General features: G+C 39.1%; 1 protein-coding gene across 1 annotated transcript in view; it reads right to left on the bottom strand.

The window, feature by feature from the left end:
- Smp_031050 (hypothetical protein) overlaps positions 1–14061 on the bottom strand; it is a gene marked incomplete at its 3' end in the record, with an annotated part of 20406 nt that extends 6345 nt beyond the window's left edge. The window contains exons 1-7 of the mRNA XM_018800046.1: positions 13945–14061; positions 13818–13901; positions 13661–13784; positions 6449–6492; positions 6323–6409; positions 6180–6273; positions 2629–2842 (exon numbers count right to left, since the gene is read on the bottom strand). Of these exons, the coding sequence (XP_018653898.1) occupies positions 2629–2842; positions 6180–6273; positions 6323–6409; positions 6449–6492; positions 13661–13784; positions 13818–13901; positions 13945–13985 (688 nt within the window). The 5' untranslated portion in view covers positions 13986–14061. The remainder of the gene's footprint in view (positions 1–2628; positions 2843–6179; positions 6274–6322; positions 6410–6448; positions 6493–13660; positions 13785–13817; positions 13902–13944) is intronic.
- Between the last annotated feature and the right edge of the window lie 5664 nt (positions 14062–19725).

Raw genomic sequence — 19725 nt, 5'->3', positions numbered from 1 at the left:
CCTTGGATCTACTTCAAATTCATTCGCTGAAATTTTACAAATACATTCTTTCTCCTTAATGTCTTACATCAACTCGATGTGTAAATACTGTGAGATTATTCCTTCGAATTTAGACGAAAGTTCTTACATGACACTATATTTATTGATAGATTGATGAGTGAAAAAACTAGCTTAAAAAATTAAGGCAAATATTTAAGACTCATTTATCTGTGAAGATGAAATTAGTGTCACTTACTCATATACGATTGTTTTAACTACTTTCTACACAACTTTAATGTCACAGAGATAGTTATTATTGATTAGCAAAGTATAACTATGAACAGACAGATATTGTAGAGCCTTTCGTGAACGTTGAAAGCAACAGTAAAACACAAACAAAAAATTCAAAAGAATGAGAAGACATTAGAATACGTATGAAAATGGGCCAATATTTAAGAAAAGAATAATCAACGGTAGTAATAAGATGTTTAAGACCTATTCCGACCCATATCATCATTCAGGGGTGCATCACTAAATCCAACTGTCTTTACAAACACAACTTGAGCGTTAGGAAAACCTAGAGATTATTGAATTCATGGACTGGAACTGCTTTGACCTCTTATTTTCAAATATGACCATAATTCAATTAGTATTAAGCATAAAGAAAGACAGGACATTGGTGTTTAGTTATGACTTTGTTTCCCTAAAAAAAGATTTTCTTAACTTGTTACTCTGAAATTTTTCAGTCTCGTATGACAAACTAAATTCAAATCCCCAAAATCTTAATGTTATGGGATTTTTTTAAACGCCACACCTAGATCGGAAGAGTAACTATACACGATTTCTTACTGTATTATAATCTGAAGATAAGACAAATTCCTTACAGATACATCCAGCTGACGAGTCCCAAATGGGACGAAACGCGCGTCCTGGATTCCACTGCTAGCCACTATCCATCTCTGCTTACCAAATTCCTTACAGTTTATCCATTGATATTATAATTTAGTCTTTAAAGTATTTAGATGGTTTTAAATAAAAAATTTTATTTATTTACTCGGGTGTACTTTTTCAACTTATTAATGTAGCCTACCTAACTTGTATTGAATGATAGTAGTCCAGTTGAAATTGTGAGTAGAAAAAATAATTTATTACCATTAAAATATCTGACCAGTAATTAACAACTTTGTTATATGTTATTATTTAAAAAGAAATGATCGTTATCGTCACTATTTTCTTCATCGTATATTGATCAGATAGTCAGTTTTGCAGTCTTGTGGAAAGCGTAATTCATCTTATTTGACCGTGGGTTGCTTTTATATCCAGGATGAAGTACGGTGGATATTGATACAGTAACTAGAAACTTATTAATAAGTTCTTGTCAACCGTATATACACAAGTATAGAATCAGATAATTGTGTAATTATTCCTTTACCGAGGAAAATGACCAGTATATTTTAGTTCCTGTGAACATAACTAAAAATATAATCTAGTAGAAGTACGACATCATTATTTTCAACAGTCATTAATGACTGAATATTGTAGAAATTTTACCGCTCCAAACTTGGATTTTGAAGAGACAGTTTTGCTAGATTTCAGACTGTTCTGGTATCGTTTTGTTTTCTGTCTTGTACGCTGTTTACAAAATCGCTTGTAGAGGGGGGGGTGATCAAAGGTTTCAACGTTTAGCCAGTAAGTAATGGGTTCGAACCCCGCTCCACCTACTCCAATCTGAAGAACCAGGTAATAACGCCAGATTTCATTGCTTAAAGTATGACTCAAAGGCAAGTACACTAATCTATACACAATAAGTGTCTAGAGAAAAACAAGATCACTCCAGTTTACAATCGAATATCTACTGATCATATAGAACATAACATTTTACACTATTGTTACTTAAAATGCTATTATTCTCTAGTCAGGAATTTGATTAAAAATATCAATTTACTGAGAATAGTTCATTGTAACAAAACTTTATATCAATTTAATAAATATTACGATGAAAATAAAAAAGTACAACTATTTATAGACAGTTGTCTACACAAGATACTCAGTGTCCGTTGGCCGGATACCATCAGCAACAGCCTACTGTAGAAAACAAAGCAGCTCCCAACTGAAGAGGAAATTAGGAAATAACGCTAGAAGTGGATAGAGCATACATAGAGGAAATCTTCAAACTGCATCACGAGGCAAGCCCCAACTTGGAATCCTGAAGGGAAATGGAAAAGAAGAAGACCAAGAACACACTGAGTCGACAATTGGAAGCAGACATCAAAAGGATGAATAACAACTGGAAAGAATTGCCCAGAACAGAGTTCGATGGAGAATGCTGGTGGGCGGCCTATGTTCCTCCATGAAGGGTAACAGGCGTAAGTAAGTACGATGACAATCAAACTGTTGATTGCAAACTGAAACATATCAGTCAGTAAATTAACCCCAAAACTTTATGATTCGGTATAAATATCTTACCTTGAACATTCTATAACTCTACACTAAGTTTAGAATCAATGTACACAGAAATGACTATTGTTTGGTACATTAGGATCAGCTATATTCTTTACAACATTTAAAAAAAATACTTTAATTAATTATTACAAGAATCAATCATACAAAAATCAATTTCAAAATAATCATATACAGCTTTATTTTTACCATCATCAACGATATTTCCCGTCTTTGTAAACTGTTGATTAGTTTGCGACTCATTATCCGGTAACAGAAATTCATTAGGATTTAGATTCCTTACTGTATTTGCAGCAGCTGTGATACGATCACGAACTGAAGAAGCAGTACGATATACAACATCTTTTGGTTCAGAGACAGAATGAACAACTTCATTAAAATCCTTTTTAATCTGTTCCCAAACCTTAAATAAAAATAATATAAGAAAAGGGAGATTGATGACTTCAAGTCATAATTATTATTGCGGAGGTGGTCGAACAAATTCATACAGAACAATTATCTTATTTATTCAAATCATTTACCATGTACAGATTTGTTGGCGATATGTAATCCCCGAATTCAAATGAAATTAAAGCAATTGCGGCATAAATTCATTGTCTACACCAGCCTCCGTGCATAGGTCAACTCCTTAGTGTTAAAGAATATTTTTTGAAATGTTGGATAAACAAAGTTGAATTTCATAAGTAATAAGCATTTATGAAAAAGTAACGTGACTTTTCCCTGTTTTTAACTTCTTAATAATCAAAGGCAAATTCTAATATTTATGTAGGCTAACTATCCATAAGTCTTCTTTGTAACAAATTCGAAAATTTGAACATTGCGGTAGAGTATAAAAGCATAAGGCTTTATTTGATACATGTGTTAACCTGATAAGACTGAAGACTGAATTAGGTGCAGAAACATCAATTCACCAATAAAATCATATTGAGTGAAATATCTATCGTAAAATAGAGAAGAGAATCAGTGAAATAAAGCTTGTGATATAGGAGGGTTTGTTTTACACTGCCATAGAACCTTTCAATCAATGGAAATGAACGCTGCCTTAAGGTTAAAGTATGCAACTACAGTCGGGGCTTGGTATGTTTGTGTTTTAAAACCTGAAGATTGAATATTTGGTTGGAGGTCAGTTGAACTATTCTCTGGAGTGTTTCATCCATCGGTCGAATCTCCTTGATTGAGAATAAATAACAGTCCTCCGTTTTCCGAGATCGTCTCACTGAAAGAGGGATTTTTAATACCCATTTCCTTTACGAGCCTCATTATTCATCCATGGTTACCTATTGATGTTGTCTTTTCCATTTCTTAGTTTTGCTGGCCACCACTGCTCACGATCATTGTGCAGGCTTTTTGTTAGCCTACTTTTAAGTTGCCTTTGCTCTATCGTGTTCAGAGACAGATGGAATGAGTTTCAGAGCATCTATAGATGCAACAAAAACCCAGTGATATCACTTAACCTTTTGGTTTACGTTACAGGTAAATCGCACTGCTGTTTTCATTGCCATTTGGATATCACTTTCTTGACTGATTCAGTCAGTCACCTACAACATAGGACCAGGCACATATATGCATCGGTCCAAGTTGCCATACCTCATTAGCACAACAAGATCAACACCGAAATCATAGAAGTAGTTAGTTTAGTGGTGGTAATATATAAAAGTGAGATTGCATATAAAGATATAGTACAGGAAGAAAGAAAGATATGAAGCAATTTTAATCTCAAGGTTTAAGGGAAGACAGAGAGTGTATACACCTACGCCATCGTGGTCGATTATGAGCCATATCACCTAGAGTCTACAACCATTGATTACGATAGTCACACGGACCCCGACCAAGTAGTCTGTATCTACCAACATGGCTTAGACTAGAAGGTAGTGACTTCAAGCTCTGATGCCACGTTTTGGTTTGGCCGCCCCTAACTCTCTTCCAACCATCCCCAACACTAGTCAGCATTGCGCGTCGTGGTAATCAGTGTCCAGGCATACGTAACACGTAGCTCAACCATCTCAGTCGATGAAGATTCACAACCTCATCAACTGATTTACCATCATTCCCTAATACCCTATGTCTAACCTCACTATTATTTACCCGGTGATCCCAGCAGATGCGAGCAATATTTCTAAGGCGTCGGTGGTCAAATACTAGTAGCTTCCGAGTATCTTCTACTCTTAATGGCCACGTTTCGCAGCCGTAAAGTAGAAGAGAAAGAACTGCTGCACAGTATACCCGTCGTGAAATATATTATTGATTTTTTTCATCGTCGAGATGTGGCTTTCCTATATCCGGTAAGACTCAGGCACTAAAGCATGATCAAAGTCTAAACACATGTTCTAGAATGGGCGACATTCTTTTACTGAGCCTCTTTCCCACGATGACTGATGGCAATATGATCTATTTAAGTCTATCGTTGAGACGACTTCAGGGGACACCATGTTGGACAATATCATTCTTTATGTTTAAAGTTGGGGTTTGCTATATAGATGGATACAAATCTATACATGGGAAGTACGGTTCAAAAAAGAACAATTGCAGTCGATGGATGGAAAATTGTAAGTGAAACTTAATCTAAAATTTAAAGGAAGATAAAAAAATACAGAATGCTTCTGAGAGTAGTTTTGCGCCATGCCACCGATCTTCAACCGTCAAAAGCTTCGGTTAGAAAAAGTAATCTCTAGAACTAAGCAATCTGAGTAAATTGGATTCATCAATAAACATACATGAGGGATGGAGGGTGAAAATGTCAGTACACTGATGCTACCTCTTAAAAATATTTCTAGCTGAGAAGACGACTATGATAGAAAAAGCAAATCTACCATGTATACAATAAAATTAAGATGACAGAGTGACTGCTGCTTTTGGACAAATGGGAAATGTCCATAGCTCAAGTAAGAGTTTTCCAACAGCAGGGTCTTTTGGATGTTAGGTACTAAGTTAATAAATTACAGACAGCGCTCACTGTATGGTTGGATTTATTTGAGAAGTTAAGTGTTAAGAAATTAACTATTTCTCGGAGAAAAATCTACATTTAAAACCAACGGAATTTTTTAATAATCTTCAATGACATGACTGGTATTCGTCACTATTGTAACTGGTATCAATTATGGATAAGTAGGAATATATGTAATGTTCGTGCAATCCTTTTCAAAGAATTTCAATGCATTCAAAAACAAAAGTGTATGTTTTATGGTTTAAGCTAGTATATTTTCCCTCTATGGTAAATAATGTGGAGTCCACCATTCCACAATCCATATGACGTTACAGTTACGCCACCACTATATATAATCACATATAAACATTTTAACTTGCTAATGTTAAATGTGTGTTTACTTGATTCATGACTAGCGATGTGAATACCCTGTTATAAATGCTGTACTTCGAATTGAAGTCCTCTGGTTAGACATTACATTTCTTTGGATTTATATACGCTTATACTACTCATTGCAAACTTAACCACAAAAGTTCAGTCTTAGTTTATCTATCACATCTGTAAAGCTAATGAACCTGTTAATATTGTTGGTCAACTTATATCAACCGGATCATGATCGTATATTGGTATGAACTCTAGTCGATTCCATAAAATTTTTGAGCTTATAACTGCAGTATTTGTAATACAGAATTAATATTCACAAATTAAGGGTGGTCAAATGAAAAATATTTCAGGAAGGAATGAACGTTTACGTTTGTATACAATAATGAGTGTTATCGATAACTTTACCATATATCTCTGATTTTTATAAACTTACATGTGAAGTTTTGACTGAAAATCTATCCGTCCAATCACAATTTATATTACGTGTCATCAATCTGCTATCTTCTTGTGATTTACATACTTCAGATCTTAATGAAAAAAGTTAGATTGGAATAAGTATGAAATAGTCCAACATACACTTCAATTTTCGAAATATCTTCGGTTATAACTAGTGACTTTTCAGATTCCTGATCGACTTGTTTATCATGATCATCACTTGGATTTCTAGCGTACCAGAAAATATTTGGTAAAAATATAACTTACATCCCCATAGACGCAAGCGAGTTCATGTAGAACAATATGGAGTTCTAAAATGCGTAAAAAATGACAGGATAAAACTATATATTCATTATTTAATATTTGTAGAAATAGACAAACGGAAAAGTGCTTAGACTATACCACAAAGATACATTATTCCCATTAAAAACAGAAAACATCTTATTTAACTTAATACCAGATAACCACATACTTCAGATTCTAATAAGAAACTATTTTTACCGAAAATATCCCTCAGACTAATGTAGAAACTCCAAAAGCTGACAAAGTGTGCCAGTTTCAGTTATCAAACCTTTTATTTTAACACATAAACAGTGATACAAAGGAACATTAAAATACATATGCGACACAATAAAAATGAGACTGTGAAGAGATAGAGGAAGGAATGTATAATAAAAAGAACAAAAATGAATGATTGTGTGAGTGAAAATAATAATAGTAATAATAACGATGGGAGAAGTAGTTCAGTTAATCAAAATATAACCAAAATGGATTCTCCCAGTTAAACAGGTTCCTCTCACTCATATGAACCAAGGAAAAGATATTTACAACAGGACCGCAACTGGCTTCTATTCTGAGCCATATATGATAACATCTCTAGCCACTGTGTTGCACCATCTCTCGGACCCCAGCCAGGGAGCCGTGAAGGACCAACAGAAGCCGGTCCTGCACAGCTTTCTTTCATACCACGACACCATGTCATACACTGAACATCTCTCCGCTTTTTCCAATCAGTCCCAAAGTCGGCAAATAATGCACGACGTGGAATTCTCTGGGACGAGACATTCGTAAAACATGTCCAAGCCACCGAAGTCGGTGTTTCAAGATGGTAACACCAACTGAATTATCGTCTCGGCGCCCGAACACACGATGCCGAATCTCTGCATTACTAACATGGTGTTGCCACTGAATGTCAGCAACCCTTCGGAGACAACGATGATCGAACACAGAGTCGTCTAACATCCTCGACTCGGAGAGGCCAGGTTTCACAAGCATAGAGCAAAACTGCTCTCACCGACGCGTTGTAGATCCGATCTTTTACAGCCAGACTAACATCACGAAGGCGCCAAAGATGGCCCAGATTGGCATAAGCCGCTCTGGCTTTCCTTATACGTGCATCAATCTCATCACTCACGCCACCACCAGCACTTATGCAGCTACCTAGATACACGGACTTCTCAACTACTTCAATCTCCTCACCATCCAGAGAGAGTACAGGATGAGAATCCTGCCAGTCTTGTAGGAGTACCTTGCACTTCGAAGGTCCAAAGCACATACCGTACCTGCGGACACTGATTGCCAACTGATTAAGTGCGGATTGCATGCCTTGGGCATTATCGCACAGTAAGACATTATCATCCGCATACTCAAGGTCGAGAAGTCTTTCTCCAGGTAACAGATCCACGCCGCCATTACTTACATCCATCAGATCTGTTTCCAGAATGTCATCGATAGCAAAGTTGAAGAGGAATGGTGAGATTGGGCAATTCTGCCTAACTCCACTGCTTGGATGGAACAAGGGAGAAAGGTGGTTGTATGCCCTCACTCTGCCTGAGGTGTTTGTATACAGGGCCTTTGAGATGTTAATAAACTTCTCAGGCACACCCTTCTTCAATAGATAATCCCAGAGAACAGTCCTGTCCAACGAATCGAAGGCAGCCCTGATATCAAGAAACACTACGATTGTTGGCCTGCGATAAGTATGACGGTGTTCTAACATTTGGCGGAGGGTGAAGATGTGATCAATGCATCCCCGACCAGAACGAAAACCAGCCTGCTCCTCGCGAGTCAATCTTTTTCGGGCTTTGAACAATCTACGAAGTATGATGGAAACCAATAGTTTGGACTAAATCGGAAGTAGACTTATCCCCCGATAGTTGTTACAGGAACAACGTGAACCCTTTTTAAAGATAGGGACGACTATCGACTCATTCCATGTCGTTGGAACACTCTCTAACTCCCAAACCTTTGCAAACAACACAGTCAGTTCCTTAACCAGGAAGTCATCACCATCTTTAAAAAGAGCCGGAGGTAAGTCATCTGGGCCTGGTAATTTGTAGCGTTTCAAAAGTTGGATTTCCTTGCTGACTTCCATCTCATTTGGTGGGTCGGTCGTCACAGGCCATGGAGGGCAGTACAGTCTGACCGATGTTGCCGAGACAGCAGACCAGTTGAACTGCCCTTCAAAAAACACTACCCATCGTCCAAGATGTCGAGAGATGTTAGTGATTGGCATCCCATCATCCTCGTAGATTGTTTCACTTACACCAGACTTCTTGCTGCCAGTGGTCCGAATGAGTTGAAAGAGCTTCCGGTAGTTACCAGATGCAGCTGCTGCTTCCAGCTCATTAACACTCTCCGACCAATGCTCATCTTTACTTTTCGGTGGAATGTTACCTAGCCTTGAACCTAGCTCAGTTCGATAATTACTTGCAACAGAAGTTGCAACCATTTTGCTGACATCAATCCGTTTATGACAATCAAGTCGTTGACCACTGAAAAGTAAGGTAAGATTGGCGCAGACCATGGCATGACCAGAGTCCAGATAGGTACTCCAAAAAGAGCGGCAGTCTTTACACAACCACGCCAGCGGTAGCTGATCGCGATGTGATCAATCTGAGTCCAGGCTTGAGATGCAGAGGGAGGACGCCAGGTGGCACATCGGCGATGACTGTGCCGGAAGTTAGTGCTAGCCAGAAACAGATTGTAGTTTGTGCACAGTTGCAGTAGACGGTTCTCATTATCTGTCCTGAGACCAACAAGTCCCCATCGGCCACCTAAACGACTCTCTTCTGTGCCTAGACGCCAGACCTGTGCATTCAAGTCTCCGGCTAGTACTACAATTTCTGTCGAACGCACTTTCTGGAGAACAGTTAACTGGTGGTAGAATTCATCCTTGATTGGACCCGGGCTGCAATCTGTCGGGGCATAGACGGAGATGACAACAAGACTTCGTTTCTCATGCCGATTTCTTCTCACTTTGATGGAACTTTCTAATCTAACAGCACATAACCGACTGTTAATGGGGATCCAATCGATTAGTGCTGCCTCAGCTCTAGCGTTTAGTGAGACACCAACGCCAGCAAGACCGGACGAAGATGCCACAGGGTCCTCGGATAAACGCACGTAGAACAAGCCTTTTCAAGCGACAGATGGTGAGCAAATTTGTAGTACTTCATCAGTCTTGAATACGGGTCTCAGATAGACAACAAACGTCGATATTAAGAATTTCTAAAGACATAGCCAGCCCTATCTGTTGTCCGATCTGCATTAGTGTGCGAACGTTGAAGGAAGTCAGTTTGAATGATGTATATGGTTTCAGTAAGACTGGTTCAGTATTCGTATTCGGTGGAAGCATTCATTTTTGACCAGACAGTGACTCGAAGTCGTTTAGCTAGAACAAAGTCTCCACCATGGGCGAGCTGCTGTATAAGTTAAAAAATGGGAGTACACGAAGTGGGAATAGAGGAAGATAAGTGACGTAGTATATAAAAAAAATGATAATAGTAATAACAATAAAAAGGAGTGTTATCAAGTGAATGTGAATTGTCTGAATTCTAATTGAAGCGAGTATAGCATTTCAGGAAGTAACTGTCATCTCATTAGATTTATGTGAGGGCTGTGGTATTGCCCGGGTGCCCAGACCGAAGAAGTGGGACATGTTCAGGCCATCGAAGTCGGTGTCTCACGATGGTGATACCAACTGAGTCGTCATCGCTGTGCCCGAACACACGTTGGCGAACCTCTGCATCACTAACATGGTGTTGCCAGTGAAAATAAACAATCCGTCGTAGACGATGGTGATCAAACACAGTGATTTGTTTAACATCATCAACTTAGAGTAGTCAGGTTTCACAAGCGTAGAGCAAAACTGCTCTCACCGACACGTTATAGATCCGACCTTTAACAGCCAAACCAACATCATGAGGGAGTCAAAGATGGTCCAGATTGGCATAAGCTACCTTGGCTTTCACTGTTCATGAATTGATTTGATCACTCGCGCCACCCCCAGCACTTACACAGCTATCTAGATACATTGAAATTCTTGACTACTCCTAACTGGTTGCTATCAGGAGTGAGTACAAGTTAGGATCTCTTCCTCTCATCAACGGGGGCCGGGTCCTACTCCCAGAGCGGAAGCCAGCCCCCAAATGCCCTGGTACGGCTAATGGTGGGGAAAGGCCCCTATCCCTCTTGAGATGTTTTAGTTTGGTCACGCGTATATAGCCACTGTCACAGAAATTTTAATCACTGCCTCCTCGCGATGAGGGTGTTGTTTACGAAATCGGGAGGACGAAAAGCGGATACTCGACGCTTAAACCTGGTGGGTGGGTTTAGTTGATTCACCTGGAGGAGTCGGAAAACCCTGATTCCGAACCATTAGTGAACATTGGCTCCAAGATCCTGAGGGGAGGAATGAAGTATTAACCTATTCTTGGTCACAGGCTACCATGGGATCATACCTCTTAACGTTGCTCCACATGATTATGGACTAGACCTACAGGCTAAAGGCCTCGGGAGCGGTTCCTTAGAAAACCACCTGCTTCGGTTTGAGCACCTGGGCAGTACCCTAGCCCACATAAATCAAATGATGATCAGAACTGTTAAGCCTGCTAAACGACACTTGCTGAGTTGACAAAAGGGAATAGTACTAACACCGGAAAAATACAACACTAGAAAATAACGACCCCAAAACATGAGCCGTCTAGTCTTTAACCTAGGGTAGTGATGAATCACCATTTTAGACACTTATTTACCTGATTTGTAGTTGTAAATAGGAAAAATTACTCTCTTCACGTGGAGGGAGAGAGATGGTAGACTAAACTCTTCAACCAAGTAATTAAGTACCATCAATTTACCTTGAACTGTAAAATCCCGACTTTCTAACTAGACAACAGCATCCAAAAGCAACCTTCTTTGAATACTAAATGTCAGTCATAAGTAAAATAAAACATGGCACATATGTGCATCGATTTAAACTGTCACACCATTTCAACGCAGAGCGATGAAATTATCAAGACAAATGCTATAATAGAAACAGTAACAGCTTCAGTGGTAGTGGGGAAGATTAGACGCAAATGATATGATCTTATGACAAAAATGAGACTTGATACCTAAAGGAAGTGACAGTTTCTGGGCCATTGTGACCGATCCTCGATCATATCCTTTATTATCTCCAATCACTGATTACGAAAATTGCGATTACACAATCTAGTGCCGAAATACATAGCTCAATACAACAGATCACTAAATATTACGAGGAAAAAACTCCCGAAATTTATAAACCAAAGCTTTAAATGCTTTATGAAATATTAAAATATTTCAGCAGCGTCAGAGTCCATAAAAGAATTACGATAGCATGAAAAATAAGGGTTTAGAAGCAATCATGTGGCTTTTTTGAAACCTAACACTAACTAAAATGCAATTCATTTATTAAATCTTCCTATAAATTTACATAGTTTTTTTGCCCTCCCATTTTTGTCAACTTCATTTTATAGTTGACTATTGAGTTTCCGCTTACTTATATCGTTTACAGTTACTAAACGGATACTTTCCATAAACCTTCACGTAATTTGAAACCCCATCCAACTATTCTAAGAACGTGTATGGAACTTAAACTTGTTCCATTTACATTTTGCATTTTAACATAGATCAGACGACAAAAACTTTGGCTGGGTTTCTGAAAACCTCATACACTAATATTTAATATTCCGGTGACAAACTACAAAAAGTTGCTTATTGATCTAAATTATTTACCTTGCGCCCATATAGGGAGTGTGGCACAGGTAGTCTGCTCCAATCTTGTGGACATAGCACTCCATAAATTGGTTCCTAATAACGGTTGTTTGTACTGTTGAACTGAAATACTCATGTAGAGTAAGAATTTGAGGAGGGAAATAATGTTTACATGTCTCTGGTCCCACCTATCGCAAATTAGTCCCAGCCGAATATCATTCCTCTAAACTTGGTTATCTCAACCAGATATGTTTTCTGGATGTGGCAGGAGTGGGTGAAGGCTAGGTGTCTGAACACGGAGGAACACTGTCTTGACTGGTTCGAACTTCGCACTTTGCTGTCAAATTACAAAGACTGGAACATGTCCATGTCGTAATATACAAAACTAAACGGAGCACACTAAGATCAGTATGATATTATTTGCTTAGAATGGTAACAAGTTCTCTTAAAAATAATATATTAATGGGTCTAAAATGCTGATCTTCTGCTATGCAATGCAATTTCTATTTTGGAGGATTACGATTGCTATTTATATGAGAATAAACATGAAGACTAGATGGCTATATCATCAATCAAAGGCCAATGAAGACAAATTCACATTTGTAAGGTCTAATTACCGCTAGGTTATTTACATGAAATACCAGCAATCTTTTCTTGCATCCTCGAATTAAACAACTTTTTATCTATATTATGGGATATATTCCATTTTTGAGTTCCTCTTTATAGAAGCAGGGGAATAAAATCAGCAACGAGAACATATAATCTGTGTATTTTTCTCGTTCACCTGACAGTACGGTTCACCTTTTTGAGAAGACTGCCTCGGAATGACACAAATTTGCCTTAACAGACAACCATGAAATACGTAAAACAATGCTTATTATGGTTTCTTCGTATTATACCTTTATAGACACCCTTAAAAACACACACCGAGCAACCAAGGATACATATTACGACCTAAAATCAATACTATCCAACGAATTTAAGTTGGCAATATTATAATAAGTTTTGACAGATACCTTACGTTATTTTGCATGAACGTTAATAGGGAACTGGTCCACTTGTATAATGATGGGATATTTAATCGTTCATATTCTGCCTTAAATGTGAGTTTGACAGACTATTCCTATCGCAAAAAGTTGTAAATGTAACCTTAAACAGTTTAACCAGAAGATTACTAGACTTATGCCTGGTTCACTAAAAACTGTCTGAAGTACTACTGCATTTTGTTGCATAATCCAAGTACTTAACATACTGTGACCCACCACCCTAATAGGATGAAAACTTTAGGATTTGTCAAAAAGCAAAATCTGAGGAATAATCATCTCGTTATTCCTGCCTAAATAAGTCTGGAGCTTTACAAAACTACAGCTGAAAGACAAACAAGCTTAAATCTGAGAAAAACTAGTCAAGACACTAGCAGCTTGCCTAGTCAATTATGGGAAAGAGTTGAAGGAGAGCTCTCACCTCACCATTAGCTGCTAGTAGATTTGGAATCCAACTGAGTACACTGCTTGATTCTGAATTTTCAACGCTCTGCGAAATGGCCACAGAATCCAGTGTTCCTGGTTCATCGGAATTAACGTTATTCCTGAGTCTTCGGCATAATAACATCGACACTTACTGATCTTTACGTCCTTCCCCAAGAACTTCTGCATTATCATCAGAATTTAGATTCTCGGCAGAATCAGCTGGTTCAGTTAGATTGCTAAGAATGAATAAATATAAAGGTTTACATCATCATAATTTACTTCACTAGGTCTACAACACCTTTGAGATATCCTTTTAACATGTTCTGATGTATTTAGCTAGATTTTCAGTACTAATTAAACTGAAACATCACAGAGTCCCTTCAAACAGTACAATATTGGCGCGCTTTTCAAAAAAGGACGGAGATCTGGGGCTTATTGTGATTTAACTTTACTTTTGTGTATTTATTGGATCAAAGGCAAAATTAGACAACTTTAACTTGAATTATTTCCGTTAACGTCTGAAATTTTCTTCAGGTTCGTCTTGTAGTACTCTTTTTTTAGTTGATTCTGACATTAGTGATTATATTGCTTATTTTTGTCGACTTTTTGAACCTTTCAATATATTCACAATGGTCAAGAGTACTAATAAATTGGTACAGTCAAAGTTTTTTCCCCGTATATCATGGAATCCAATGTGATGCGTGCAAAAAGTGGTTCCACAAGAGGTGCATTCGTTTAAGTCCCACCTCATACAAAAGAGGTCTAACTCTTACTGGCTTTGTGTGTGTAGCAGTAAAAGAGATCTCCAAGATCAATAGCTCCGTAAGTCTTCAACATTTGATGCTGACCGCATTAGTTCTACTGGACACACCCTAGCTGATGGCGCTCGATCACGCATCCGCACCAGATCATGAGTGGGTACGTCGTGCTATACATCCTTTTCAACTAATAGCCAGCCTAGACCAAACATTCCTTGACATACCGATAACCTTATATATATATATATATCTTCAAGCAACTTCATTTTTGACGTCTGGTTTGACGGGGTTGGCATACTTCGGATATAAGGATGTAATTGGTAAAGTTGTCAGACTACAAACACTTGTGGCGTCTTTAGTGGTGAGCGCGACGTGATTTGGTACACCTATTCGTAAACTTTAAGTGTGTTCCTTGTCGGAACATCATATATTAATTCCTGATTGTTTTTTTACAGATTGTGATACTTTTTTCATGTTCTCGGATAATTTTTTCTCGTTCATCGAGATACTTTATATCCATGGCTCTGTCATTCACAAGCTGCCTCCCACGAGGGTAGAGTGTCAGACAACTCCTCGCAGCGGCGAAAGCACTACCGCGCGATTTCAACAAGTACGTCACACCTGGTATGCTCATTAGTGATGTTTAGAAAGGTTATGAAACTCTAAAAAAGTCTATTCTTAAACACAGAAATCTAACCGATAAACAAAGGTTGGACCAACTCCTTAATAACAACAATCTGCAACATGGTTCAGCAGAGGACATTTTGTTACTAGTAAGACAGGTCATTGGTCAAAGGACTTTCGACGATGGTTTGCTTAGACAACTTTTCTTGTCTAAGCTTCCCATTCAGGTGCATGCAGTGCTTGTCACATTACAAAACAACGCTGCAGACGAACTGACTGCATCTGCAGACCTGATTCTTTAGACCACTAGAACTTCTAGCGCCGAGGTCAATGCACTCAAAGAAAAGCCTCAGACGCCACAGACCTCTGTCATACTCTGACACGTTACCTTAATATTCGTCATGACTGTAGGTGCTCCCACACTCCCTGAAGGGGTACTGCACGAAAACGATCTGTCTATATATCACGAGAGACAGATAACTCTGAATGGTTCTGGTACCATAACCAGCAAAGTAAGTCTCCTCGAAATTGCAGAGAACCCCGCAATTTCTCGGGCTCCAAACCAACAGACACGAAAAGCGCTTCAGGAAACTTCCCAGCCGGCCCGCATTAACGGCAACCGTAGCCGGCGAATATAGTCGGCTACCTCGTCGACACTGGTGCAGGAATTAAGGTTTTCCAGACACTTCTAACTCCCTACTGCACGAACTGGTTTTAAACTTACAGCCGCCAAGGTCGAGAATTCACTCTTTCCACTGATCACAACTGGATTACACCTCGCAGTTCACTTCAGATATACAACATATTTGTGAGATAAACAACGCAGTTGCAGATGCTTTGTCTCGTATAACTTCCTTAAACAGTTTCCAAGGAATTAACCTTCTTAAACTCGCCCAGCTTCAAAAAGAAGACACTGATCTTCATCACGAGTTATCCTCAACAACCCTTAAACTGAGCATTAAACAGATGGGAACAGGTAAGGAAACCTTTCTACGTGACACATCTACAGGGAGGGATCGTATGGTCGTGCAGAAACATTATTGACGCATTATGTTGGACAAACTTTCTCATCCAGGTGCTCGTGCATCCATCAAGCTCATAGAAGAATGATTTTGCCTGCCTGGTATGAATAAAGATATGAGGGAGTGGGCACAATCGTGTGTAAGTTGTCAGAAACCTTAGGTGATTAGACAGAACAAATGTCCCTTAGTCTCTTTCAAAACTACCGATGCTCGTTTCGACCATGTTTATCTGGATTTGGTAGAACCTTCACCAGATTCAAATAGATACTCTTATCTTTTAACCTGTGTAGACCGTTTCACTCGGTATTCTTAATGCAGTGAAAGCTGACATTGGATACAGTGCAGCTCAACTCGTTTATGGAACGACGCTTTAAGTTCCAGGAGAATTTATGGGTCCTCCATCTTCAATGAATATCTACCTAACCTCCTACACTCGACCGCAATCAACTGATGTTTTCGTTCAACCTGCCCTACGATATAGTACACACGGCTTTGTACATCGAGATTCATTTCGATAACACCTCGAAATGGCAAACGAAGGACCCTCCAAAGTTCCCCAGTTTGAACCTAAATACTATATAATCGATAGGAACGGAACTAACGATAGCATCAGCGTCGGTCGCATCAAAGCTTCATATTTAGGAGACCCTAATCATATTGATATTCATCCGGTACAATGAACGACGGAAGACTCACGTTTACGAAGCCTTACTCGAAAATTGACAGTAACGACAAAACTTCAGCTGTATCTGAAAACCGACCTAAACGCGTTCTGGAAGAAGGGTAAGGTTTCCGGGACACTTGAAAGACTACAGCACGTAAAACAGCATAATATTCTGTTTTATCCTGTCTTTTTTCGTATCATGTGTTAAAAGAAACCAAAACAAAACAGTTTTACAACATGCTCACATATATTTTTTATAAATGATTGTAACCAAAAATCGAAAGTTTAGAAAACGTAACTGTGCGAAAATCGTTGCTATTGCATGTTTACCAAACACATATATGCTAGTTTATTTCCCCTTTTTGATCGTTTTATATCCTTACGCACATACGAGTGTAGTTCAACATGCACTTGGAAATCCTTTTCTCTTTTTCAGGATGTCTGGAAAAGGTGAAAAACGACAAAGTTTACGATGAATCGAAGTTTTCATTGTGCCTGTTTTTCGTTACTATATTGTATCACATAGCCGAATACTTGTTGCATCATTATGTGTTTTGCTAGTTGAGTAAGATAATACTAACCCAGAAAGCTATGAGCCTTCTGACTTTGGCGCGCGAGAAAATTGATGTTGGCTGCGCTAGGAACACTAGTATTGACAGCAAAGAATATGTCTGTATAATACGCTCTGTTATGATGTATGCCAGACACCTGATCGTGAATCATATAAAAGGAAGATCTCCTTTGCAGCAAACAAAGAGTAAAATGTCACTGTCTGCTTGAGGTTACGTTCCTAAAGTAGTACTTGAAGACCCGGATAGGATCGCCACCGTTTCATGTAGTCGCCATATGATTGTCATGGGTGACGGGAAACAGACGACAGTGAGGAGAAAGAAAAAGTCAAGAATAGCGCCTCCTTGAATGATCACTCTTAGGTAGACCCCCATTCTGCGTCACGGAATACTTTACCAAAGTCTGAAATTAGGACAGGGCTTAACTCGAGTGTGGCTGGGAAAAGCTTGACCCCCACAAATATTATTGTAGATTGGTCTCTAGAATCAACCTACCCTGATCCAAGAATTAGAAATTAGCATTTATTTGTGGTGTCTCACCGGTTAACTGTATAGGAGATCAGGGCAAAATGTTGGCAAGAATAGGTAAAAGGACTGTAGGACCTGTGAAATGTCACTGTGCTCTAGCCAAATCGTCCCACCGTCAGGTCCATGCATGTCGAACAGTTCGTTGATCCTCGTCATAGTCAAGGGAAAACAACACGCATCAGTCAGTCATATACCATGGAATGGCTCATGCAGTAGTGGTTGAACTCTGTTTCCTGTACCTTTTCTCACTACTGTATTTCTGTAATAATGTCGTTTATGTTCCACGGTCATCAAAGCAGTCGTAATACCTGGATGAAACGAAGGGGTATTCCACTTTTCGTACCGACCGAGATGTGTGACTTTTGCATTATCTGGTTGGTCATACATTTTCACTGTGACTCGAGTAAGCCTTCAGTTATTCGACACGTTATTGATATTCAAGACCGACGAAAATGTTGAACCTTAAAAGTAATCCTAGGGTCGGAGAAACAACGCGATATTTTAAAAATAGTGCTCAAAGTTAAAATAATACAGACATTTGAGTAAGATTTTATGTCTCTAAAAACAGAATAAAAAGAAAAGCACCACCACTCACTTCTGTTACCCCCAATGAAGCATAGGCCGCTGACCAGCCTTTTCCAATCCACTCTGTCCTTGGCCTTCCTTTCTAGTTCTATCCAATTCTTGTCCATTCTTCTCATGTCTGTCTCCATTTCTCTGAGTAATGTGTTCTTTGGTCTTCCTCTTCTCTTTTGGCCTTAAGGATTCTATGTGGGGTCTTGCCTTGAGACACAGTTAGGTACTTTCCTCAATTTGTGCTCTAGCCACTTTCAGCTCTTCTTCCCGATTTCTTCCTCCATTGAAATCTGGTTTGTTCTCTTCCACAGTAGCTTGTTGCTGATAGTGTCTGGCCAACGGACACGAAGTATTTTGCAAAGACAATTGTATCTTCTGGATGATAGCTTTCGTAGTTCTCCAGGTTTCCGCCCCATACAATAGAACTGACTTCACATTTGTATTAAAAATCCTGATCTTGGTGTTGGTTGACAATTGTTTTGAGTTCCAGATGTTCTTCATTGGTAAATATGCTGCTCTTGCTTGACCGATCCTCGCCCTCACATCTGTATAAGATCCACCGTGTTCATCAGTGATGCTGCCCAGATATGAAGAGCTTTTTACATCCTCCAAAGCTTCTCCGTCAAGTGTGATCCGACTGGTGAATATTGTGTTGTATCGGAGACTCCCGCTTTTCCCTTTGTTTGTAATGAGACATACTGCTTCTGAAGCTGCTGCTACACTGGTTGTCTTCTCCTGCATTTGTTGTTGCGTGTGTGATACAAGAGCCAGATCATCTGCAAAGTCTAAATCGTCCAGCTGCATCCTAGCTGTCCACTGTACCCCCTGCTTCCCTCTAGATGTTGGCGTCTTCATGATCCAGTCGATCACCAGGAGAAAGGGGAAGGTTGGAGTAAACAACCTTGACTGACATTGGTCTTTACCACGAACGAGTCAGTGAGCTGTCCTCCATGTACGATTTTACAGTTTAATCCATGATTGGGATTCCGTATGATACTGACTATCTTCTCAGGCACACCGAAGTGTCGAAGACGCCTCCATAATGTTGTCCTGCTCACGCTATCAAATGTTTACTCGTAGTCAATGAAGCTGATGTAGAGTGATGAATTCCATTCAGTCGATTGTTCCACAATGATCGGTAGAGTTGCGATTTGGTCTGTACACGATCGATCCTTACGGAATCCAGACTATTGGTCTTCAAGTTGGGCGTCTATGGAATTCTTTATTCTGTTTAACAACACCCTGTTGAAGATTTTTCCTGGTATTAAGAGAAGAGTAATGCCCCTGTAGTCATCACACTTGTTGAGATCGCCTTTCTT

Source organism: Schistosoma mansoni, chromosome W (genome assembly GCF_000237925.1).
Source record: "Schistosoma mansoni strain Puerto Rico chromosome W, complete genome".
NCBI classification, from domain to species: domain Eukaryota; kingdom Metazoa; phylum Platyhelminthes; class Trematoda; order Strigeidida; family Schistosomatidae; genus Schistosoma; species Schistosoma mansoni.
The sequence above is the reverse complement of the archived record's forward strand: the minus strand, read 5'-3'. Positions and strand labels throughout refer to the sequence as shown.